Source organism: Aspergillus niger, assembly GCF_000002855.4.
Source record: "Aspergillus niger supercontig An08".
Lineage (NCBI taxonomy): Eukaryota > Fungi > Ascomycota > Eurotiomycetes > Eurotiales > Aspergillaceae > Aspergillus > Aspergillus niger.
Genome location: NT_166524.1, coordinates 2,601,645 through 2,623,727, shown reverse-complemented (window position 1 = coordinate 2,623,727; position 22,083 = coordinate 2,601,645). Strand labels below are relative to the sequence as shown.

Below are 22,083 nucleotides of genomic sequence, written 5' to 3'. Positions count from 1 at the left end.
CCCTAGAGTGAAAGAGAAAAGAATTCGAAGAAAGGGAAGATATTTGGATTCCGCAGAGCAAGATTGGGTAGACAGCCCAGACCGAAGCAAGCGTGACTTGTGCGGAGTCAATATAGGAGAGCCGTTGGACAGACAAACCGACGATATACAATAGTACTAAGTAGTACGTAGTAGAGTGGAGAGATGATCCGCTGTGGGTATATTCTTTTTTTTGCACTGGCAGGCAAGTTTCGGGACCAGCCGACCGGTGGCAGGCCGATAAGCTGCCGGGCGCAATAAGATCCGCCCGCCCCCCCGTGTACCTTTGCCCGTCTGGCCAAGAGAGAGAGAGAGAGAGAGTGTGTGTGTGAGTGGTGAGTGGTGAGAGAATTGAATTCTAGCCACTCCTCCTAGTAGTAATCTAGGATGCGCTCAATACGAAACCCACCACTGGCCGCGGCTCCTTCAAATCCCCCCGGTCACCACGTGATCCTCCAGCTGCCTGGTGCGTCATTGGCGAGAAACTCGAACCTCGCGATCGGACGGAATCTGACTTGAACTTGCTTTGCCTTCACTTTCAGTTACTCATCTCAACTTCCGTCCCGCACTCACTGCTGCCACTCTCCCTTTCCCCCTTCTTCTTCTTCTCCTTCTCCCCATTACTTGCTATGGTTGCATGCTAGTTCCTCCAATTCTTATCGCCAAATGACTGCATCGCAGTCAGGTCCCTTATCGCTCTCGTTATGTTCCGCCATTTTCAGATGCCCCCGCCCCCAAATGGGAATGCCTCCCAGTCCGATGCCGCCGGGAGACCCAAGGATCGGACTCGCCGGGCATGCGAGCGCTGTCGCCAGATGAAAATCAAGTGTGACGGGGCCACCACCTGCAATCACTGTCGCACTTCTTTCAATGGTGCGAGGCCCTTTCTGGTTACATCTGATGAGACCGCAGACGGCAGGCTGGAGCCAAGCTAACGGGTACAGAGTGTGTGTATCCGGAGCCACGTCGCAAACGCAAAGCTTCCCCACATTTCGATCGTCTGCAGGAGTTGGAGAAGAGGGTCAAGGCGATGGAGGAATCCTATCAAACCATTTCGGCCACCAAAGATTCGTCCCAGTCCCCCAACTCGGCGACGCAACATCCTCCCCCGTCAACCGCCGGCGCCAATGATGTCGGATCCGACCCGACAGATCCCCGGCCTCAGCTCCGGTCAAGCCAAGGAGAGGCCCGCTTTGGTTTCTCATCTGCCGACCGTGCTTTCATCGAGCGTCTCAAAGCAGAGCTGGGAGACTGGCCCGGCGCGGATTTCGACAGCCGGCTACGCATTCGAGAGAAACCGGGGGTGAAATTGTTCCAGTCAGCCACTCCGGCGCCGCGGGTCGTCTGCTTACCCCCCCGTGAGCGAGCGGAGCACTTAATCAACATTGCGCTGGACGCAAGCGTGCTCTATCATGTCGTGCACCGACCCACGTTTGACTCGGCCTTCGAACTACTCTACAGCCTGGATCGGAGCGACTATGGGGAAGGGGAAATGCGCCATATCCCGCTCGTTTACGCTCTCATGGCGTTGGGCTGTCTTTTTGAGAAGATCGGCGAGGGTCCATCGGAAAGCGGGGACGACATGACCGCAGAGAGGTATATTTCTTTCCCTTCTGCTGTATCGTTGAACTAGGTGCATGCTAACGCAAGCAGAACGAAATATTTCGCGACATGCCGTGATCTGGTGGATCTGCACGACTGCAATGACATCGTTACCTTACAAGCAATATTCTACATGAATTTATTTATCTTAAGCACGGAGAGGCTATCACCGTGCTATACATGTCTGTCGCACGCATTTTCTCTCGCCGTTCGCATGAACCTGCAGCTGCCGAATTCACGAGACAATCTGATCGTCGCGGAGATAAAACGACGGCTGTTCTGGTCTCTGCGACAATTACTGATGGTTGTAGCCTCGATGTGCGGCTATCCGCGGCCGATCAACAGCAATGAAGTCGACATCGAGCAGCCGCTAGATCTGGATGATAACGACCTCAAATCGACCAGGATATCACAGTCCCTACAAGACCCTGCGCTGATTCGGAGTATGTCGGGTTCTGTCGCGTTACTGAAACTCCACAACATTCTGGATCGAATAGTTCGCGAGCTTTATCCGTCGGGAGGCGTCCGGCGGAAAACCAACAGCGGATCCATGAGCCACCTGGTGAGCAACGAAATTGTTACGCAGCTCGAAGAGGAGCTGCAGAAATGGTCCACATCGCTCCCGCTGGGGTATAAACGGGGAACGAGTCGATACGCACCCCACTTGGAGAAGTAAGGTCACCAAGCATGCTGACCAACCCGAGGTTCCACCCGGCTAACAAGTCACAGGGCGAAATACGAGCTATGGATGACTTATGCCCACGTCCAAATTCTTCTATATCGACCATTCCTGCACTATTTCGTCGACAGCACCGAGGGGAACGGTCATGCAGAACATGGATTCCACAAATACGCCTCAGCGTGTGTTGACGCCAGCCGCAATCTCATCCATTTGACGGAGGATATGCACCGGGATGGTCTCCTGTACGGAGCACACTGGAGGATTGCGTACATGGTCTGCACAGCAGGTCTATCGCTGATATACGTGGTCGTGGGCTCGAAGAACCCAGATACCGCGAGGAATCTCAAGATGGATTTGAACACAGCAAAGAGAATGCTGATGTGCCTCACCCCTTACAGCTCCCATTCCCGTCGCCTGCATGTGGCATTAACGGTACGGTTACAGATGATTTCCTGTTCACGTTTCTCGGCTAACGTAAGCGAAATTAGGTACTGACAGCTACGTTCACGAAATCGGATCACGGCTCGCAGTCTCAAAGTCCGAATGACACCGCAGAGGCAGCTCCAGATAAACCTCATGAGCCGTATACCGGGCCAACAACAAGACAGGCCTATGGTGCATCCCCTCAGGGAAATCAAAAATATAATGGTCCGGGAGCGGGTGAGGTGGTTGCTCCCAGTCCAGAGTTATTCACGCGCGGCGTGGAGACGCATCCCTCCCAGCCTAATCGGGTCGAGGCATACGGCATGATTCCTGCATCACAGCCGCCGTTATCTCATTTAGATTCCACCCCGGTGCCGTCAGGCTATGTGGTTCCCCCGCTCCAACCAGGTGCACCAGGCACGACCATGCCAACTCCGGCGCCCGAAAACACCACTCCCCAATCAGCTGAGCGAGTCATGGAGGCGCTGGCCGGGGCCGCTGCCACTTATGGACCGGAGCCAGGACTCGGAGATCAGACGTACTACTTAGAAGCGCGACCCTTTAATTTGCAGCGACCTACGGAAGGCGAGGAATACCTGTTCGGGAGAGAGTTTGGGGAGTTTGACGGGATGACGGGGGATTTACTCAGCTTCGACTATCTGTTTTAGACCGGCTTGTAGTGTGATTGTGTGGTATTGGGGATAGTGTCTAATGTGCGGGCACCATAAAATCCGACCGCTAATGACTGCGCTTGCTGCCGCGTGCGCGTGGCAACCGATTATGAACTCTCATATTATTATTTTCTTTTTTTCTTTTTTTCGGCTCTCTTAATGTTTGTTCATCTATCATTTTTTTTTTTTTTTTTTTTTTTTTTTTTTTCCCTCTGGTCCACTCCACTCCGAGACTTGACCACCCAACATCCGAGTGGCTGCTGGGGTGAGAGTTGTCCGATTTTACGGGCGGCAGAGCGATGGGACGGTCTAACCCCAACATCGGGTCCCGCAGGCCGAGTGCCGGCCAGCCGACGCTGCAACGTCCAGACGTGCTGATCCCAACCACTGCACAAGGTCGGACCCAACGTGGCGGTCAATTGCGTGCCGGAAAGATATGCTTAGTGCATTTCACGACTCCTTTTTGGACGAGTCTGTCAGATTTTGAACACTGCACGGCCCGAGCCTCCCTGAGGATGTATCGCGGCCTCCTTATATATCTCATATAATGGTGCCCAGGCGCATCAATCCTACGAACAAGGGCTAAGCACTAGTAACCAAACTATGCGATCGTTTGTTCAATTGTTAGTGCAAGATCAACCACTATAAACTTCGACTTTGGATTTCTGAGAATACAAAGAACCAATCACTAGCAAAGATCAATTCAGCGCCATGGCCGGCGGTAAGGTAGGCGTTAGATCCCGCTGTCATCAAGAATTATTGTCCACTAGCTAGCTGTTGACTAACGTCGAGTTACTAGCGACCCGACGTGCACCCTGTGATAGACTTGGAGAAGGATATGGTAGGATGGGACGGCGAGGATGACCCAACAAACCCGAGGTGAGAGATAATCGTTCACATCTGCCACCACGAAAGATCGAGCATCTGACACGGAATAGGAATTTCCCTGTGTCCCAGAAGTGGTTTCTGATGATACTGGTCAGTACCATCACGTTCATCAGGTATGCTGAGAGTTCTTCAAAATAAACAAATAATTGGCTCTTACTCACGACCTCTACAGTCCATTCGCGTCCTCGGTCTTCTCTCCGGGCGTGGTATATGCGGAAGAGGAATTTGATGTCACGTCGACGATTTTGGGAACTCTCTCAGTCACAGGTTATCTCATCGGTTATGTGGTATGTGTGGTTTCCGTGTTGTGCAAGAATATGACTTGAGCTTACCGAACTTGCCATGTAGACTGGTCCTCTCTTTTTCTCTCCGCTGAGTGAGATGTACGGCCGACGGATCGTCCTCAGTGCGGCCAACACGTTTTTCGTCGCCTTCCAAATTGGCTGCGCGCTGGCCCCCAATATATCTGCGTTGATCGTCTTTCGTTTCCTGACGGGTGTTGGTGGCTCGGCTTGTTTGACTACAGGCGGTGGTGTGGTAGCGGATCTGTTTGTGGCTGAACAGCGTGGAATCGCAATGGCAGTTTATACTACGGGTATCTTGATCGGACCCGTGCTAGGACCACTTCTTGGAGGTTTCATCGCTCAGCGAGCGGGTTGGCACTGGGTATGTCAATTCCACCTGTCTTTTCATCCACATGACTGATATTGATACCCCTGGTAGGTGTTCTGGGTGCTGGTCATCGCGGGCGGCACGCTCTCTGCTCTGGTCATGGTTTTCAACCGGGAGACCAACCACGTCGTAATCATCCGCCGCAAGACCGAGCGTCTTCGCAAGGAGCTCAATCGTCCCGAGCTCTACAGCTGCTATGAACCTGATGGAGCGGACGCCAAAGGTTCTTATACCGGTACCCTCGGCAAGCGGTTGATCATGCCCTTCTACCTCTTGGTCCGTTCGCCGATCGTGTTTCCCGTTGCGACCTATCTGGCCACACTGTACGGATGCCTCTACTTGCTCTTCACCACCGTCACCGATGTCTTTAAGAAGTCCTACGGCTGGAGCACGGAAATCAGTGGCCTCGCATATCTCGGTCTCGGTGTCGGCTTTATCAGTGGCCAGATCGTCTTCGCCTTGGTCAGTGATCGCATGATCACCCGGTTGAAGTTGCGCAACAACAACGTCTTTGAGCCGGAAATGCGCCTGTCAATCACCATGATCTTTGCCTTCTTCATCCCTGTCTCGTTCTTTTGGTACGGATGGTCTGCGCAGGAGAAAACACACTGGATTGTGCCCATCATCGGCCTGGCACCCTTTGCGTTCGGCATGGTGGGTATTTACAATACCCTGCAGACCTATGTGATTGACTGCTATCCTCGGTACGCTGCCTCCGGTACCGCCGCGATGGTGGTTACCCGGTCGCTGATGGGTGCTCTGCTGCCGCTGGCGGGACCGCGCATGTACGCGACTTTGGGCTACGGATGGGGTAATTCCCTGCTGGGATTCGTCACACTGGGCATGATCCCCGTGCCAATGCTCTTTTACAAATATGGTGGCAGCGTCAGAAAGTCGTCTCAATTGGAGTTGTGAGGGGTTGTGCGGTTCTCACACGATTTATCAGAAAAGGATGGATAGAATGAAAGTGAGGCTTGGGGAGACGATGCATCGAAGGGATTGGATATTTATTTTTAGTTCTGTGTCTCTCTATTTTGTTAGTCTATTACTGCATACACATAGACTTGAGCTCTCTGGGAGTCTCATGTGGCGTTTTGGCGCTGGGAAGGTGATGGCTAGTATGAGGCTGGTCCAGGATTGCATACAGGGAAAGGGTTAGTTATGTTAATATGTGATGTTGGGTTTTATGATAGACAATAAAACATTTTACAGAACGGAGGAAGCCGACTACAAAGTTCTTAACCTTGCGGAGATGATCGACGATCAGTGCTGATCCTCGGCCAATTCTCTGCTTATTTCGCGGTGACAATAACTTCTCCCCCACCTTGGCGAAGCGGTCAGCTCGAGCTTAGCTACAACCATTTCTTGGTGCTCTCTTTCCCCACCCCCACACAAGTTCCAGTATCGTTCATATTGCAGTACCATAAGTTGTACTCTTCCCTTGAACCAGACCACCAACCATGGCAGACTATCTCACCGTTCCCATTCTTGATGAACTCGTCCGACGTGTCGAAGAGGACTCAAGCAACGAGGACACCGTGGAAGCAATGTCATCGGCATTCTATCATACTATATTCTTATCGACAAGTGGTTCACAGTGGCACCCACGTCAACGGGCAGCAACTGCTCTACAGGTTATGAATACACCATCCGCCAGATTCAACGACATTCTTTAGCAGATCGCACGGTTGACGATCACATAATGGTCAGATAAGAGGTTTATGATCCACTTTCAAGTTGTACCAGTCGCCTTCAGCATTCCATTCAGCATCGAAACACCGGATTGGCAAGTACCTGGACAATATTAGTCCATAGTCAGTCGGTCTACTTCTACGAGTATCATGGACTATTAGCTAAATATGAGCGCCTCGTGGCTTGGGCACCATCTGGTGCAATCGCAGGAGCAGAATGCTTTTCATGTATGAAGCGATAGTGTACAGCTTGAATGAGTGCTAAGGCATATAGCCACAGAACGATACACCTCCTGCTCGATGAGGCAGCGGACAGTGGATGAGTACAATCTGAGAGGCCCGAGGGGCATTATTGTAAGACAAGGAAACATTAGATATTTATTAGAATCTTCTAAAGCACTATAAAATTACGTGGGGTTTCCCAAGTCATCTATAGCAACCCATTCCCGGGGTTTTGTCTCCTAAGCCATATGCTAACCCCGAAAAAGCGCCATCAAACCGGATCGTGAAGTCGACATTCCTAAGACAGGGTTTATCATAATAATAATGGTTCTTACAACGGCACGGGTTTTGCTGTAGAGAGAGTCGCTTGGGTTCACCTTCGTGTTGAACGTGGTAAAATCCACGTTGAAGATACCAGCGCACGTCCTTGGGGCCCGGAGCATGCGGTGGCCTGCTACATCTGCAGCGCGAACAAATGTAGCGGGGACTACTCTCACTTGGAAGTGCGTTCAGGTTAATACAGTCAGTGTGTTGCCAGGAGTAGCAAACTGAACACATTACCCCGGACTCTTCGAGTCCGCTGCGCTTGCCACAACAGTGTATCAGCAACGGGTAGTTCATCACACCCACGTTCGCCAATTGGGGTATATCTTGGCTTTGGAAAGTTCTGGGGTAACACCGCATTCGGACAGGAGTTGACGCGTGTGCAAGTGCGTCCACAGTGCGTCGGTCCAGGTTCGACAGGATGAGTAGTATGATTTCCCAAGGTAACTTCCATTCCTCTCTTGAGGTCATGCGTTCTGGCCAACAGTTCGACGTGAGGATCACACAGAGGGCACGGAAACCTGCAGACTGCTGGACCCCTGACATGGTAGAAAGTAGCATGCTGGGGCTGCTGGCACGTACAGTGTCGTCGGCGATCTCCGCGAAGACAATGTGACATGTCGACATTATGATCAGGCGGGTATGGCGCCTCTGGTTTGTGGTCCGTTCAAGGTACTGTTGAGCCTTCCGAACGGCTGAGCGAACCATGGACTGGTCTTCCAGGTTGTCGTGTAGGACAATCAGGAATCCTCGGAACCAGTAGATATTGCCTTCGGGGCAGCTTCAGGGTGGAAGAGTATGGTGGAACATTGGGAGTCCGATGTCAGTGTCATAGGACACTTCGAGGTCCCAGGCTGCAAGACGTAAGATGGCAATACAAAAGTAATTCATGGCTGGGGAATCATAGCGCCAAGTTGATGGGTCAATGAAGTGCCAGCGCCAGACGCAAAGGAAATGGATGTACAGTCGGGCTTGCAGTTCGTTCAAGGGAAGGGGAAAATCAAGGACAAGATGCAATGGTTCCAATGTCAGCTGTGCCAATTCGTCGTTCCCAATTTTTCCAGGCAACTGCGTAGGTAAAGGTTGCGGCTTCTCACAGCATTTGACGCTGGACAAGCTAGAGGCCTCACATACCGTGCGCAGGTCATACCAGTCAGTCTGAGACTGGGCACGAGTCCCTACCATCTTGAAGTATGTCACTCCCAACGTGCCAGCATCTATATCCACAGTGTAGACAAAGCTGGAATCCGAGCTCAGCGGAGCGGGAAAAGGAGCTTCCTCCCACTCATCCAGGTTGTCCGGCTGGTCACATAGCTGCTTGATCTTTGTCAACGCCCTGGAGCGATCGGTTTTGTCGGAAAACAATTCTCCTGCGTTACAGGAACGATACCATCGACCTATTTTGCTTAATCGTTAGCTTCTTTATACTCATTTTCCTTTTTGACTTTGATATGCATGCGTTTGGTGCCAAAAAGGCCGTACTAACCTTTGATACGTATATTCCAGACGTGGCTCTCGAAGCGCCGTAGGTTTACCATAATGCTAGATGGAGCCAGAAGATGAGTGGTGTAATCAGGTCAGGTGCGTCATAGACACTTTCGAGAATGGAATAGAAGATGGGCAGGGTTTATGATGTGGAGATACTGTGATCAATGGACCTCCACCTTGAGATGCAAAGGACGAAATAGAGAAGCGGTTGCAAGACAAAGAGCCAGGAGAGGCTGATTGCACCTATTTAAGCTGGGAAGGCAATGAAAATCATTACAGCAGTCAATAATAATAATGGGGGAAGCCTGGTGATTGGCTGTAGAATGCCTAGAATATCAAAACCGTTCTACAACTTCGTCTATCAAACTGCCACAAACATTGGGGACTCGGGGTGGGGGGGAGATGGGGACTCGCCGCTCTGTTGATTGGATGTATTCGGAACTTATTCCAGTGGACAAAAGAGGGTATTGTTAAGCATTCTTCTTTCAAGATTGAGGTAGAGAGTCCAGGGAGTAGGCGAATACCTTTGTAACCCCATTGTAAAGAAACTAGTCTTTGTCTCACCGAATCTTATCCTGCCGTAAAATTCATGATTATCCACAAGAAAATATATCAAATCAGTGACTTTCTTATATACTAGGCTTTCCTCTTATACTAATTTCCTTTAACCACCATGCTCTCAGCCGGAACGCCACTTGAAAAGCGTACCATCACAGTCCCGCGAATGGGTACGAATTCCTCTTCACAGCGTTTCCATTCCTCCACCTCACTCCTAGTCAAATTCACGGGCATTACCAGCCTCAGCTCATGCGTCTTGACTACCTGAAAGTTGTATTTTCCGTAGAGAGGTACACCTGGATCGGTAGCATCCAATTTGATCTCCAGCCCCAATCGGTCCGCCTCCCCAAGTCTCCATTCCAACCACTTACTGCCGAAACCTTGCCATTGAGACTCGGGTCCCGTGAAGCCAATGGGAAGGTCTATAGAGGACCGGTAGTCAGTTACGCAACGTAACGGCTCAGAAGTTCTCCCTATTCAGAATTCGATGTGAAGAAAAGGGATCTGTTTCCCGCTCTGACCAATTCATGATTCAGAAGATATTTGACTTACATGCATGTGGCCCTTGGACCATCTCGTGTCGTGGCTGCTCATGTTGCTGCACAGCCTGGGCTACAAGGCTCCTGGTCACACCTTCAGAATGCCAGTCAACCTCGACCGGAGGGTGATTGGCTAAAAAGCTGGCATTGTCGAAGAAATACCACTTGGCAGCGGCGGCAATCCGTTCCTTCTCTACTACATCCACCACTTTGATCCACTTGATCGTCGGCTGCTCGCTGATGAGAGATGCGCGCTAGTTCTCGATACTTTTCTGGAGATTCCTTTTCCAAATCGCCATCCTCAATGGAGAATAAGAGGCGGAAGATGCCGTGCAGGTGATTCTCAAACGTCTTCCATTGAGCCGTGATGAGCTCAGGGAAGTCTTTCTTCTTTGGCACGTTCAAGTAAAAATGTCATTAACAATATTGTGAGCTCTGGGACTGGGAGTAGCGAGCAAGAAATCAATAGGGTGTTATTCATGGTGTTAACAATCAGGTCATTCCAGGATGTGCGGGGTCTTCAGTTATTTAAGATTATGGACATCTCTCAAATCCAAGTATTCTTTTGCCTGAGGGCAATAGTTGAAAATCAGGTAATTCTTTGGTCTGGAATTGTACGTTGAGCGACACACGGCATGGTTGGAGGTTATCATAGTACACATAATGCTCTGGCAATCAAGACTACAATGTACCCTTCGCATCTGGCAGTTTGGCCGGGGGCAGCAGGATCCTGCTGTGATTTTTAAGTACACATAATAACCGTTGGGGGCTGCGTCAGAATGAATGCTGCAACATTTGTTTCAAGATTATGCTTCTTTCTAGATCGCATATCGTGAACCAAAAATAAGACACAGCTCCCATGGACTTAGACGCTCGCTTTCAAATGCATGACATTGATACTTGCGGCAATTGCAGAGTGATGTAAATTGTATTGTCTAATCGTAAAGCTCATAATACTCATTACACAAGATAAGAAAAACAATCATCAAACACCAAGTAGCTAGGTCATTCTGTACAGTCTGGGTCCTTTCTCCCCATCCCTCCTTTCCTGCAACCTCATTTACTCCCCTTCAGCTGGTCCAAATGTAGTCGCAGCCACCGCCATGGCCAGCTCGCCTGAGTGACTGATACTGACCTGAACCTTGGCCAGCTGCTTCTCTTCCGCCAGCTTCTTGACTTCACCATGCAACTGTGTCCTCGTTAGCTTATCATTACCACAGACTTGGGAATAGAGCAACTCACATGAACAGTCAGGATACCACCTTCACTGAGGATCTCAATCTCATTCAGCGGAGCTCCTGCTCCCTTCGACGGTACCTGCAGGCTCTTGAACACGGCCTCTTTGGCTGCCCACCGGCCTGCAAACGAGTGCGCCGGATCTGGCGCAGCCTGGCAATACTCCCTCTCAGCCTCAGTATAGTTTCGCTCTAGAAACACCTCGTTCTCGACATTAATGGCAGTCACCGACTCAATGTCCACACCCACCGAGGTTGTTCCGTCCGTCGACACAGCTCCCTCCACCCATTTCTGGCACGCATGAATCAATGGCTCACTGGTGGGAGTCGAGGGTGTCTCCACGGCCGTCAACACCCCGGAGCTGGTCTCAGATGCCGAGTCCTCCGAATCTGGATGCAGGCATTTGGCATCGAAATAGTAGCTGCCGTCGTCAACGGCAACCCGCGCAAACGGGTCCAGGAATACCCGCATCTCATCCTCGGCCGCCCAGGCGGACGACGTCTTAGCCTGGAACAGGGTGTTCGTGTTGAGCCCCTCGATGAAGGCACGGTTGGCCATCTCACAGCGTCGAAGGGCCTTAATGCGATACGCCTCGTAGGGGGTCTGGTCCACTGCGGCAAATAGATAACGTGGGGATACACCCACAACCAGACCGCCCTTCTGGCCGAAACCGAACGAGGTGAGCATGAAGGCTCTCACTCCGCGGGTCTGGATGGACTCTGCGGGATACACAAGGTGGTCGAACTGCTGTAGAACCGAGTCCACGTTGTCCGCGTTACGATTGCCTGGCACCACTCCCGTCTGCAAGATCTGCAGGCCTCCGTTGAGCATCCATGCCCCTGCAGCGCCCTTGGGGTGGCCTGTCAGATACTTCTGGCACACGACCATGACTGGGTTACCCTTGGTGCGACCAAGATGGCTCATCATCGTGTTGATCACCTCTGATTCATTCTTATCATTGGCCTTGGTCGAGGTACCGTGGAATGAGGCCACTGCGATATCATCGACGGTGAGACCCCATACAGCCAGTGCTGCCCGAATGGGTGAGATACCAGGCTCTTGCTGTCGTAGGTCCAACCCGTAGAGATTCTGAGCCTGGCGGATCTGTGACGCCGCCGCCCTTTCGATCACCTGGGCCAGGTGTGGCGAGAGCGAACCATCCTGTCGGGCCTGCTGAAGCTGGCGAGCCGCCCCTTGCTGGATCTGCGTCCGCACCTCTTCAAACTGCTTCTGGCGGAATGTGGCATCCAGAAGGGGCGACAGCGATGTCGTGGTGGACTCACGGGCGGCTGTCAGGATTCCTTTGCCAGGGGCAGGCACGGAGCGACCGATCTTGTCGCCTGCCATCTGTGAGTATGCGACAATGCCGTAGATCGGCACTCCCATCTCGAGTGCCAGCTGCGCCGTCATGAGCACCTGCACACCGCATCCTGCTGACTCGACGAAGCCTGCACGAGAGCTGGCCGTCGGGCGGGAAATTTCCTTTGGAGTCCGACCGCGCGCAAGCTCTTCCACTGTGTTGGCCGTGGCCTTCATATTGGCGAACTCGTACGACATTTCCTCCTGCAGGTCATCTGTGCCGCCTACTAGGGCCACCTTGACCTTGCCCGCCTGGATGCCCTCACAGGCCGTGTCCAAAGATTCAATGGCAGTGGCACATGTTCCTGACGGGGACTTGATGGGACCTGCCGCCCCCATGAGCAGCATGTTAGCCCAGGCGTCCATGGCATTGGGGAACGACTCTTGCAGGATATCATTCTGCACATCACGATCGAGATACCGATCACGGTACACTCCACGCATGGCGATCAGCCCACCTGCGCCCGTGCCAATGCAGTTGGCCAGCTCCGAGACATGTATATGTCGGTACAGCTCGTAGGGGTCCTGAATGCCCGCACTCAACATGGCCTGGCACACACAGCATAAAACATACAGCGTGATCGGATCCACCTGCGACACAATATCCGCTGGGATACCGTACGCCTTTGGATCCCATCCCGTTGGCAGCTGGCCGGACACCAGTCGGTCGAATGGTTGCGCCTTGGGCACCAAGAACCGCGCCCCAGGCTTGAACTGCACATTGTACTCCTCCCCGTCTTCTCCAGCCGGCGAGATAGACACCTTGTCGCCGTGCTTCGTCTTGAATGCGGTTGCAACGGCACGTGTCGCCTGGAAGACAGGCAAGTCCTCCTGCACGACCACCTCCTGCAGGAACTCCTTTTTGGCTGGGTCGTAGCCGTCGTAGAGCTCGGGCTCGATGAAGCGCAGACCCGCGTGTTCATGGATATACTCGCCATACTTCTCCGCAAAGTCGGCTTCGTGCACAGGCTGGTTGGATTTGGCATCGACCCAACCGACGTAGGGAGATCCCTGCTGGTCGCCCTCGAAGTGCTTGACCAGACCCATGATCCAGGCCATCTCGACGTACCCTTCCGGGCTGAGATCGCCGGTCCGCTCCATATCCCAGCGGGTGCGGGCACTACCCCAGGGTCCTAGCTCAGAGTAGCCCACGACGACAATGGTCTTATTCAGGTCGATAATTTCGCGTCCAGGCAGCTGAATACATGCTGTCATCGCCTGGTAGTCCGGTAGATCTGGATGGCCGACCGTCAGATTGGCACGCGGCTTGCGTGTAGTGGGAGCAGTGGTTGGCTGTTTCGGCTCCTCTGGGCCCTTCAACAACCGCTCGTGCAGCTCGTCCTCGGCTGCGATGGCCTTGCGTGCGCGAGCCTGGTGCTGCACCTGTTTACGGGCGGCAGTCGACAACCCCTTCAGGTCAGCCAGTTGCTCCATCTTGCCACCCAGGTCCGCGTACACGGGGGCGTCCTCGCAGGCCTCCGCAATGGCGGGGGTCATGAGTGCCATGATATTCAGTGCCATCTCAGCCGACGAGAAGGTGATCACGTCTTCAGCCTCGATGGCCTCTGCGACGATGTTATTGGCGCTCATCAGCCCTGTGCCGCGGGTCCAGCCGATAACGGCGCCGCACACGGTGAGATAGTCACCCCAGCTCTCGGACTTGAAGCGGTTGAAGAGTGTTTCCAGGCCAATCTTCGACTCGGAGTAGAGCCCGTCCCCGCCGAAGGTACCGTGGTTGGGTGAGAGCGGCAGAATGACCTGCGTCGGGTTGGCTCCATATCCACGGGCCTCCTTCTGTTGCTTGATGCAGCCTAGGAGACGCAGCAGGTTAACCAGCATGGCGCGGTGGGCCACCTCTGACAGACCATCGAGTCCGTCAATCTGTCGGCCATTCTCGGAGATGGCGGCGAAGGGAATCACGCAGTCAATGTCACCGGCAGTACCCAGAGTGTCGTTGTATAAGTGAGAAATGAGGGCCTGGCAGTCCTGGCGACTGGCCTGGTTGAACGGGAAGACCGTCAAGGACGAACCCCGACCGCAAAAGTCGCGGTAAAGACTGCGGTAGAAGTCCATGTTGGAGCGACTCGTGGTGACGATGACATTGGCACCGGCTGTTAGCAGGCCGCGTGTAATCTCAGCACCGATGGACTGGGGCCCTGCGCCAGTGATGAGCACCGTCTTGCCGGCGAAGCTGATGCCGGTAGAAGTGGCGGCCTGGACAGCATCGAGGTAGTTGGACGTGAGGGCATCGTGGTATTTCCAGCCACTGCCGATGGGACGACAAAGGCGCACGAAAGGCAGACTGTCAGTACTGGGGGCATCGAAGCGGCTTCCGCGCTTGAGCAGCTCGACGTATTTATCTGGGCGTCCACCAATGGTGCGTGGGATCTCTTCGTATTCGATAACTCCCTTGGGGGTGACGGTGGTGCGAGGTCCCAGAGGTGGCAGCCGGTGGATAAAGACGGAGTCTCCCTGGAGTGCGTCACGATAGCCCTGGAACAGCTGCTCCAAGGGCTGGATCTGCAGCTGCTTGTCGCCGTGGCGTAGTGGGTGGGCAATGTGATACTTGACTAGGTCGAAGGCGCTGGGATTCGAGCGGTTCAGCACCTGCCAGATCTTCTCCTCGTTCGAAGTGCTACCAGGTCCTAACAGCAACGAGGCGATATCCACGCGAGCCCAGTTCCACCAGGCGTCATAGCTGCGACCGCGCTGGGGGTTGAAGATGGGTGAGATGCGAGTCAAAAAGCCATCACCAAACTCCGCTTGCCAGGCTTCCAACTTCTGGTCGGCTTCCTGCCACAGCTCCTCGCTGTGCGCTAGCTTCTGGACCAGCTCATCGCCATCGCTATCCAGCATCTTTCCGAGTGCCAAATGGAGCTGCTTGAAAGCGTCGTTCTGTTCCGTGCGCAGCCGTTCCAGCTCCTTGGAGTCTATCATGGCACCACCAGCGGCAGCACCTCCGCCAGCAGATGCTGCAGCTGGGCTAATAGTAATGCCACAATGACGTCCGTACCGGGCCACGACACTGTCAACGAATTCTTTGGCTGCCTGGGGGCTCTCCAGCCGGGCAGAGGGGTCCAGGCTGACGGAATAGCAGAGCACAGCTGTCTGGCGCTGTGATCCTAGCCCCCAGTGTGTCTCAAGGTGACTGCGGATGCTGTTCTGGTTCCATCCAGCTGGGAACCTGGCCGAGATTAAGCGGGCGATGAGTGCAGACATGACTTTGCCAGGACGGCCGGTGAAGCTGCCTTCGAGGGCTGCCCCAACAGCTTCGAGGGGAAGATCTTCGCAGCCGTCAGGTGTACCACCGAATTCAGCCACAAGATCGCCAATAAGTTCGTTCTGTAGCGTAGATTTACCTGGACAGCGTTAGACTGGGAATTGTTGGAGGACTCATGTCGGACGGTCTTACCTCCAGACAGGTCCCGAATGCATTTCTGTAGGGGCACCTGGTCAAATGGCTGCTTCAGCTTCTGGGCACTCAGGGCCAGCACAATATCCAGTGCAGATGCTGGCACATCGTCGACTGCGACTGCCGCTGCGACTGGAGCAGCAGCTACAGGAGCGACGGGGGCAGCAGCGGCCACGGCAACCGGTGCTGGGGCAGCAGGGGCAGGTTGAGCCTCTGGGGTGGCGACTGGTTGTGACTCCTCATATTCATAGCATATCTGGGCGTAGTCATCACTATGGGAGAGGAACTGCCGGCGAATCAGACGCAGCTGGTCCTGCAGCTGGTGATTGCGGGCAACCGTCTTCTTGCCCATGGTGGATAACACCTTGGCTGGGCCAACCTCCACGTACCGCTCCACGGCCTCATCTCGTGTGAAGAACTGTTTCTGTGTATCAATCCTGATAAAGTCAGTGGCGAACTTGCAACTAAAGTATAGGAATGACACTCACCATTGAACCGGAAAAGCAAATTGGTAGCTAGTCAGGTTACGTTAGCTGACAACCCTTTGGAATCCAGCCTAGTGAGACACTTACGCCAGAAGCTCAATGAGCAGTGTTCGTGCCAGAGCACGTCGCTCATGCTCCGACTCTGGGAGTGATTGAATCGGCTCTCCCATCTTGTATTGTGTAATGTGTGGTGATCAGAAAACGACGATGGACATCGCGAAGGGGGATATGAGGGTTGTGGTACGAAAATGCTGCTCATATAGATGTCTCTCTATTCCACGCGGACAGCATTAATCCGATCTGATTATCTTTGGCCACTCGCCGAGCACTGTCGCCTTCGCAGATGTCCGAGGGACCCCGGGGGTTTCGGCGCATCAGCATGGAAGAAGGAGGGTTGGCCCGGCGGCCGATGCCCGACGGCAGGATTCGAGGGATTTACAGCCCCCAATTGCACCAGGAGACATTTTCTGCAGTTGAAGATGCGTCAGACAGTTCTATGTATGAGATGTCTACTATGTAGCTTATATACGAGGTATTCCATCAAGCTGGCACAGTCATCTTAATTTACGACCTTCAATCCCCTATTCCCACATCAAAGTAATATCACCATCACTATGCCCGACATCGCATCCAACGGTGCCCGCAACGGCGCCTCCCAGAATGCAGAGACCAAGCCAGAACCCCCCGTTCTCCATGTGGTAGACAGCCGCACGGGGAAGTACTTCCCCATCCCTATCGTGCGCAACGCCATCAACGCAAGCGAATTCAAGAAACTCAAGTCCCCCGAGGATCCCGCACATCCTGAAGATCAGAACGAGCAGGGCATCCGGGTGTTTGACCCCGGATACTCCAACACGGCTGTTAGTGAGAGCCAGGTTACCTACATGTGCGTTTTCTCTGCTGCATAGGATTGATCATGGCGAAGAGTAACTGATAACGGGGCGCAGCGATGGCCTGAAGGGAACCATCCAGTACCGTGGTTACAACATCGAGGATATTGTGGGCAAGAAGAAGTTTATTGACACGGCACACCTGCTCATTTGGGGAGAATGGCCGACGCCGGAACAGGCCAAATCTCTGCAGGAGAAGCTCTCCAGCGTACCTGTCCTGGATGAATCCGTCTTCAAAGTCATTCAGGCATTCCCGTAAGTTTCACCCTAGTTTTAGCCTCTAGTCCTTTCCCCCACGGTCTAACGGCTCCAGTCCCAACTCGTCCATTATCGGCATGATGATCGCCGCTCTGTCAGCTGTCCAGAGTACCCAGATGGATCGCATCCCCGCCCATGCGGCCAAGAACCTCTACTTGGGCAATCCTAAGGCCGTCGATGATGAGATCGTCCGTCTGATGGGCTCGCTGTCCATGATCACCGCTGCTGTCTACTGCCACCATACCGGACGGGAATTTACCCCGCCACGTCCGGAACTTTCCTACATCGAGAACTTCCTGTTGATGATGGGCCACGTCGAGTCTAGCACAGGACTGCCCAACCCCCAGTACGTCGACCGCATTGAGCGTCTCTGGGTCCTCATTGCCGATCACGAGATGACCTGCTCGACTGCCGCGTTCTTGCAGACAGCCTCCTCCCTGCCGGATGTATTCTCCTGTATGATCTCCGCACTGTCGGCGCTCTATGGTCCGCTGCATGGTGGGGCCATTGAGGTAGCTTACAAAAATTTCGAGGAGATTGGCTCGGTTGAGAACGTCGCGGCCAAGATAGAACGTGTCAAGGCCGGTAAGGAGCGTCTGTACGGCTACGGTCACCGCATCTACCGCGTCACAGACCCGCGCTTCATCTTCATCCGCCAGATCTTAGACGAGTTGAAGGAAGAGATCGCCCGGAACCCGCTGCTGAAGGTGGCGTTTGAGGTGGACCGCGTCGCCTCGGAGGATGAATACTTTGTCACCCGGAAGCTACGGCCCAACGCCGATCTCTTTGCGGCGCTTGTGTATAGTGCCATGTAGGCCTTCCGTGAAGTAGTGGTTTCAGACATCAGACCCGCTAACGCATTGGGAATAGGGGCTTCCCGACTGAGTTTATTCTACCGTTGTCGCTGTTGTCCCGCACGCAGGGATTCATGGCCCACTGGAAAGAAGCCATGTGTAAGTGGCCCATTTTGCCACTGCGTGTCCCACTCTGAGACTAACGATGTGACAGCGAGCACGGCACGTATCTGGCGGCCCGGCCAGATCTACACCGGACACTTGAACCGCGAGATGGCGTAGGTCTAGGCAGTTTCGCTCTCATCGGTGAGACAATCTTAGCGTAAACCGGTCAATAGCATCAGTAAAGCTAGGACTAAAACGCATGCAAGCCGACAGACCACCTGGGCCAGGCGTCGGAATGTTTCCGGCCTTCGTCTGATGAAGGTATGATATGACTGAGACATGCATTTCCTCGAGATCACATGGAATGTGGATAGGATGGCGTCTATGAGATAAGGTCTGCAGATAGCAAATAGAATGGCCAATGGCTAGATTGTGAAAGTCTTAGACTTTCCACTAAACTCAGCGTAGCGAGGGCGACTCTGACATAAAGTACGAGGTAAATTTATGTATTTGCGTGATTCGAAAATCAAACCTGGTGATATCTTCACGGCAGATGGTTCGCTGCCTCCAGAACAATGGATCCATGCCCATGATGAATGTCAGCCTCAAGTGCGACAACCGATGTGCCAGTCCAATGCTGTTGTCTTGTTCTCGGGCAGGTAGGACCGGGGGTATTGATAGCGGCATCCTCCGTGACAGGTGGCATCCCTGCCCTATAGAATCACTGCAGTATGCATGGACTGAAGTAGCCTATTGGCGAGATTCGTAATCATCCGGTTAGGCCCAGCTAGAAGTACCGCCTCGTATTCTCCTGCATGCATCTTATCACACTATCCACATCTGGAATTGAAGCTCCGAGCCTGGACATCACTTCCTCATCCGGCTGAAGGGCGCCCTAGTCTCACTCTCAAGCAACCGTTTTTTGATGCATGGCATGTCACCGGCTGACTCTATTGGGGAACTCCTCGCTGCCTATAGCGGTTCCAGCCGAGATCTTCAAGATTTGACTTTGGTCTGTTGCTTGGCCGTTCTTCACAGCTAGACGGCTTTTGCGGATCGACGCGGGAGTGGTAGTCGCGCGTCAAAGTTACTTAGACGCCCCTGTTTCACCTGAGACGATGTTTGACAGGCCACGATGCATGATCGACAGTGTCTTAAGTGACTACCTTATCTAACTTTCTTTGCAGTCAACGGAGACTCATCAGTGATCGGCATTGGGCGTGCTGGTCGGTGGGTCGCTGGTGCTTTGGCGACTTCTCTGGCCATCTCGTGTCTGTCAGGTATCGCTGCTCCTAGGTGATTGATAATACAGCAAGGTTGCAGAGCTCCTTCCGCTGATACCGAACAGATAGAGAGTCTCACTTATTTCCGAGGACCGCAATCTCCATATCCGAAATGGTGTTAGGGGCGCAGCTGCAAGTGAGCCATCGGGGCCGCTTTTCTGCTAGCGAGCGGGAGGAGAGGCGATGCGGTTATTCAGCAGACGACACTAGTGAGTTAGTGGCTCTTAGTTAGACCACCCTAGTGAGTCGCTTCTGAAGATTGCAGAACTCACCCTATAGGAAGGGGAGGAATGAGGAGATGGCACTGGCAGGATTGCCAGGCCCACCACCCACGCTGCCGGTCCCTCAATCACCCACCAGTGCTTAGCACGACACCACCAGCCTGAAGGTGGAAAGAGGGCCGGACTGGTGTCAAGCAGACTAACGTGCTATCGGTAGATTATGCAGGAAGGTGATATTAGATTGCTGAAGGGCTTCCTTCCTCTTCCTGCTAGCAGCGAGTGACAAATTCAGCGTAATCTCCAACGTGGGAATGGAATGGCGACTGGTTGGATTAGGATACGAGGTCACTAAGACCCCCAGACGCCCTAACCAGAACTTCGGCTTCACGACGGCCCTTCCTTTCCCCAGCGGTCCGAAACTAGACCCACCTGGTGATGGCTTGTTGTCGATCCCTCCAGAGCTAGTGCAGTTTTGCAAGAATCACCTTCAGCAATTTGGTCTACGCCTGAGGGAGGGAATAAAGAGAGGATGGGAGGATTCCCTTGGCGAGCATGCAGTCAGCGTGAGCTGATCCCATTCACATGTTTTCTCCGAAATTCGCACCCGGGATAGCAAAATAACCGATCTTGATATCTGACTAAACTTGTATATAAGCAGAGTGAATAACTAGGCCTTCTGGGTACCACTCTGAATAAGCGGATATCAGCAATCGAGTAAGCCGTTGCCGCTGTGTGGACCAACGATGCATTAGCAACAGGGGTTGAATTGTAATCTGAAACCTCGTACTCCCTACCTGCCACATGCAAAATGTTAGTCGTAATATCCCCCATTTTGTCAGGATGGGAGTCTGACATAGGATAAGCTCCGGGACAGAGGGTACCACAACGGGAAAGGTTGGCGGGGGAGAGGATGAGACGATCCTGCAGGAGACACAATGGTCGTTGGTCCTAGCTGAGAATTGCCTGGTTCTGACTGGCCAGGTCGCATGGTCAGGGGCGATGTTCCATTTGATGTGGATTCGCTGCATCGGCAAGCGTTCATTTTGGACCGCGTCCGTCACTGGTGACTGGAGCCTCTCACAAAAGAACGTCAGCAACAGTTCCCGGAGCCGCTCCATCAGATAATGACGGTCCGCTGGGTCTAGCCACTGCCAATCGATCGATCTACCTCGTGGCGCCACGCCTGCTAAAGGCGGCAGATCGTCGACCACAGGTCCAGACGTCTTTTGGAGACTGGATCGTTGGGTGATGCTGTCGCTGGGACATTTTGCTCCGATATCTCCAACGATCGCATCCTGAGCCGGAAGCACCTCCAATTTTGCCTGACGCTGGGATCTTCATCTTATCCATCTCACAGCAGCGGGCGTCCTAGTTGGCCCCCAAAGCGACCTTCTCTGGGGTCGGAAAATGGAACCTGCACAGAGGTGACAGGGGCGAATAATGGAATTGACGAACGATTGCAAGCAATTTAGCAAACCAACGTCCGGCTGAGTAAGATGGAGATTCTAGGTAGCTAACGTAGTAACACGACACGTAACTCTTCCAGAGCTTGAGGGATGTAGCAGGTTGCAGCAGCCTGGCTACATCCCTGCGCGAAGGTCAGCCACCCCTGTCGATGAAGATGCGAACGCGCATGTCTCGGGTGGAAATACCACGCTGAGGACTTGCCCATTATGGGTTAATTCCGACATCCGAATCATAATATTAACTTAACAGGCTTCACGGCTCGTTTGGCTTTCCTGCTCTGGTGTTGCCACTCGGGAGGATGCAGCCTGGGAGAATTCAACATCCGGACCAGTGCGGGTAAGCGCCATGTCTATCACGGAGCGATGGATGCGCCACGCGGAAAAAGACAGGTTGAAAACACACGGACGCACCTTCCTGCCAGTGGGTCGAGGCTATAGCACCCTGAGATTATGAAAGACCATTCCTCCTCCGCCGGGTCCTCTTCAGCAGATATTGCTATCGACCGTGCCAAGCGCAGGATCCTAAAGACAGGATTATCCCCTCAAGCACGCTGAGCCATCAGAGGCTAACAGTCGTCCCGCTGAGGTCAGCGCTAGGAATCCTCCGCCCACCAGGATCTCCTTCTCCCAGGCGCCATCCAAGAGAATGAGGAAGCTTGATGAGCCTGGTGTGACGCTGGAGGAGGTGGGAGTGGCCCTCTCCCGATAACGGCCCGCGGGTCCAAGTGGTCATGGCGTGCTGCCCAGAGATACCTTCGGTCTTGGTATATCAGCCGGTGCATGGCCTGTTCAGCGG

At 53.4% G+C, this 22,083-nt stretch overlaps 10 protein-coding genes across 10 annotated transcripts; 5 read left to right on the top strand and 5 right to left on the bottom strand.

Moving 5' to 3' along the window:
- Positions 1–740: 740 nt before the first annotated feature.
- On the top strand, positions 741–3,393 carry An08g10980 (uncharacterized protein; the record flags this gene model as incomplete). Its single annotated transcript, XM_059749402.1, has 6 exons — positions 741–891; positions 963–1,614; positions 1,672–2,063; positions 2,118–2,292; positions 2,350–2,734; positions 2,791–3,393. 6 exons carry the CDS (start codon positions 741–743, stop codon positions 3,391–3,393), a joined length of 2,358 nt encoding a protein of 785 aa, XP_059604189.1.
- A 714-nt stretch (positions 3,394–4,107) lies between these two features.
- On the top strand, positions 4,108–5,871 carry An08g10970 (uncharacterized protein; the record flags this gene model as incomplete). Its single annotated transcript, XM_001393163.3, has 6 exons — positions 4,108–4,122; positions 4,196–4,275; positions 4,335–4,397; positions 4,457–4,571; positions 4,633–4,950; positions 5,008–5,871. The coding sequence occupies 6 exons, from the start codon at positions 4,108–4,110 to the stop codon at positions 5,869–5,871; spliced, it is 1,455 nt and encodes a 484-aa protein (XP_001393200.1).
- Positions 5,872–6,416: 545 nt separating this feature from the next.
- On the top strand, positions 6,417–7,892 carry An08g10960 (hypothetical protein; the record flags this gene model as incomplete). The annotated part of the gene is made up of 8 exons (XM_059749401.1): positions 6,417–6,590; positions 6,776–6,875; positions 6,964–7,001; positions 7,084–7,177; positions 7,233–7,382; positions 7,476–7,604; positions 7,637–7,740; positions 7,830–7,892. The coding sequence occupies 8 exons, from the start codon at positions 6,417–6,419 to the stop codon at positions 7,890–7,892; spliced, it is 852 nt and encodes a 283-aa protein (XP_059604188.1).
- Positions 7,893–7,976: 84 nt separating this feature from the next.
- An08g10950 (hypothetical protein) lies at positions 7,977–8,731 on the bottom strand (the record flags this gene model as incomplete). The annotated part of the gene is made up of 2 exons (XM_059749400.1): positions 7,977–8,563; positions 8,689–8,731. The coding sequence occupies 2 exons, from the start codon at positions 8,729–8,731 to the stop codon at positions 7,977–7,979; spliced, it is 630 nt and encodes a 209-aa protein (XP_059604187.1).
- Positions 8,732–9,335: 604 nt separating this feature from the next.
- On the bottom strand, positions 9,336–10,259 carry An08g10940 (uncharacterized protein; the record flags this gene model as incomplete). The annotated part of the gene is given in 4 exon segments (XM_059749399.1): positions 9,336–9,661; positions 9,792–9,974; positions 9,985–10,168; positions 10,221–10,259. 4 exon segments carry the CDS (start codon positions 10,257–10,259, stop codon positions 9,336–9,338), a joined length of 732 nt encoding a protein of 243 aa, XP_059604186.1.
- Positions 10,260–10,838: 579 nt separating this feature from the next.
- On the bottom strand, positions 10,839–16,440 carry An08g10930 (uncharacterized protein; the record flags this gene model as incomplete). Its single annotated transcript, XM_001393159.3, has 5 exons — positions 10,839–10,967; positions 11,021–15,732; positions 15,786–16,222; positions 16,274–16,300; positions 16,358–16,440. The coding sequence occupies 5 exons, from the start codon at positions 16,438–16,440 to the stop codon at positions 10,839–10,841; spliced, it is 5,388 nt and encodes a 1,795-aa protein (XP_001393196.1).
- Positions 16,441–16,884: 444 nt separating this feature from the next.
- On the top strand, positions 16,885–18,746 carry An08g10920 (uncharacterized protein; the record flags this gene model as incomplete). The annotated part of the gene is made up of 7 exons (XM_059749398.1): positions 16,885–17,156; positions 17,218–17,415; positions 17,474–18,229; positions 18,289–18,371; positions 18,427–18,490; positions 18,551–18,638; positions 18,720–18,746. 7 exons carry the CDS (start codon positions 16,885–16,887, stop codon positions 18,744–18,746), a joined length of 1,488 nt encoding a protein of 495 aa, XP_059604185.1.
- A 115-nt stretch (positions 18,747–18,861) lies between these two features.
- An08g10910 (uncharacterized protein) lies at positions 18,862–19,583 on the bottom strand (the record flags this gene model as incomplete). The annotated part of the gene is made up of 3 exons (XM_059749397.1): positions 18,862–19,030; positions 19,115–19,212; positions 19,494–19,583. The coding sequence occupies 3 exons, from the start codon at positions 19,581–19,583 to the stop codon at positions 18,862–18,864; spliced, it is 357 nt and encodes a 118-aa protein (XP_059604184.1).
- Positions 19,584–20,399: 816 nt separating this feature from the next.
- An08g10900 (hypothetical protein) lies at positions 20,400–21,171 on the bottom strand (the record flags this gene model as incomplete). Its single annotated transcript, XM_059749396.1, has 4 exons — positions 20,400–20,459; positions 20,506–20,742; positions 20,796–20,895; positions 20,990–21,171. 4 exons carry the CDS (start codon positions 21,169–21,171, stop codon positions 20,400–20,402), a joined length of 579 nt encoding a protein of 192 aa, XP_059604183.1.
- Positions 21,172–21,228: 57 nt separating this feature from the next.
- Positions 21,229–21,842, top strand: An08g10890 (uncharacterized protein; the record flags this gene model as incomplete). Its single annotated transcript, XM_059749394.1, has 4 exons — positions 21,229–21,245; positions 21,387–21,498; positions 21,538–21,624; positions 21,726–21,842. The coding sequence occupies 4 exons, from the start codon at positions 21,229–21,231 to the stop codon at positions 21,840–21,842; spliced, it is 333 nt and encodes a 110-aa protein (XP_059604182.1).
- Positions 21,843–22,083: the final 241 nt, after the last annotated feature.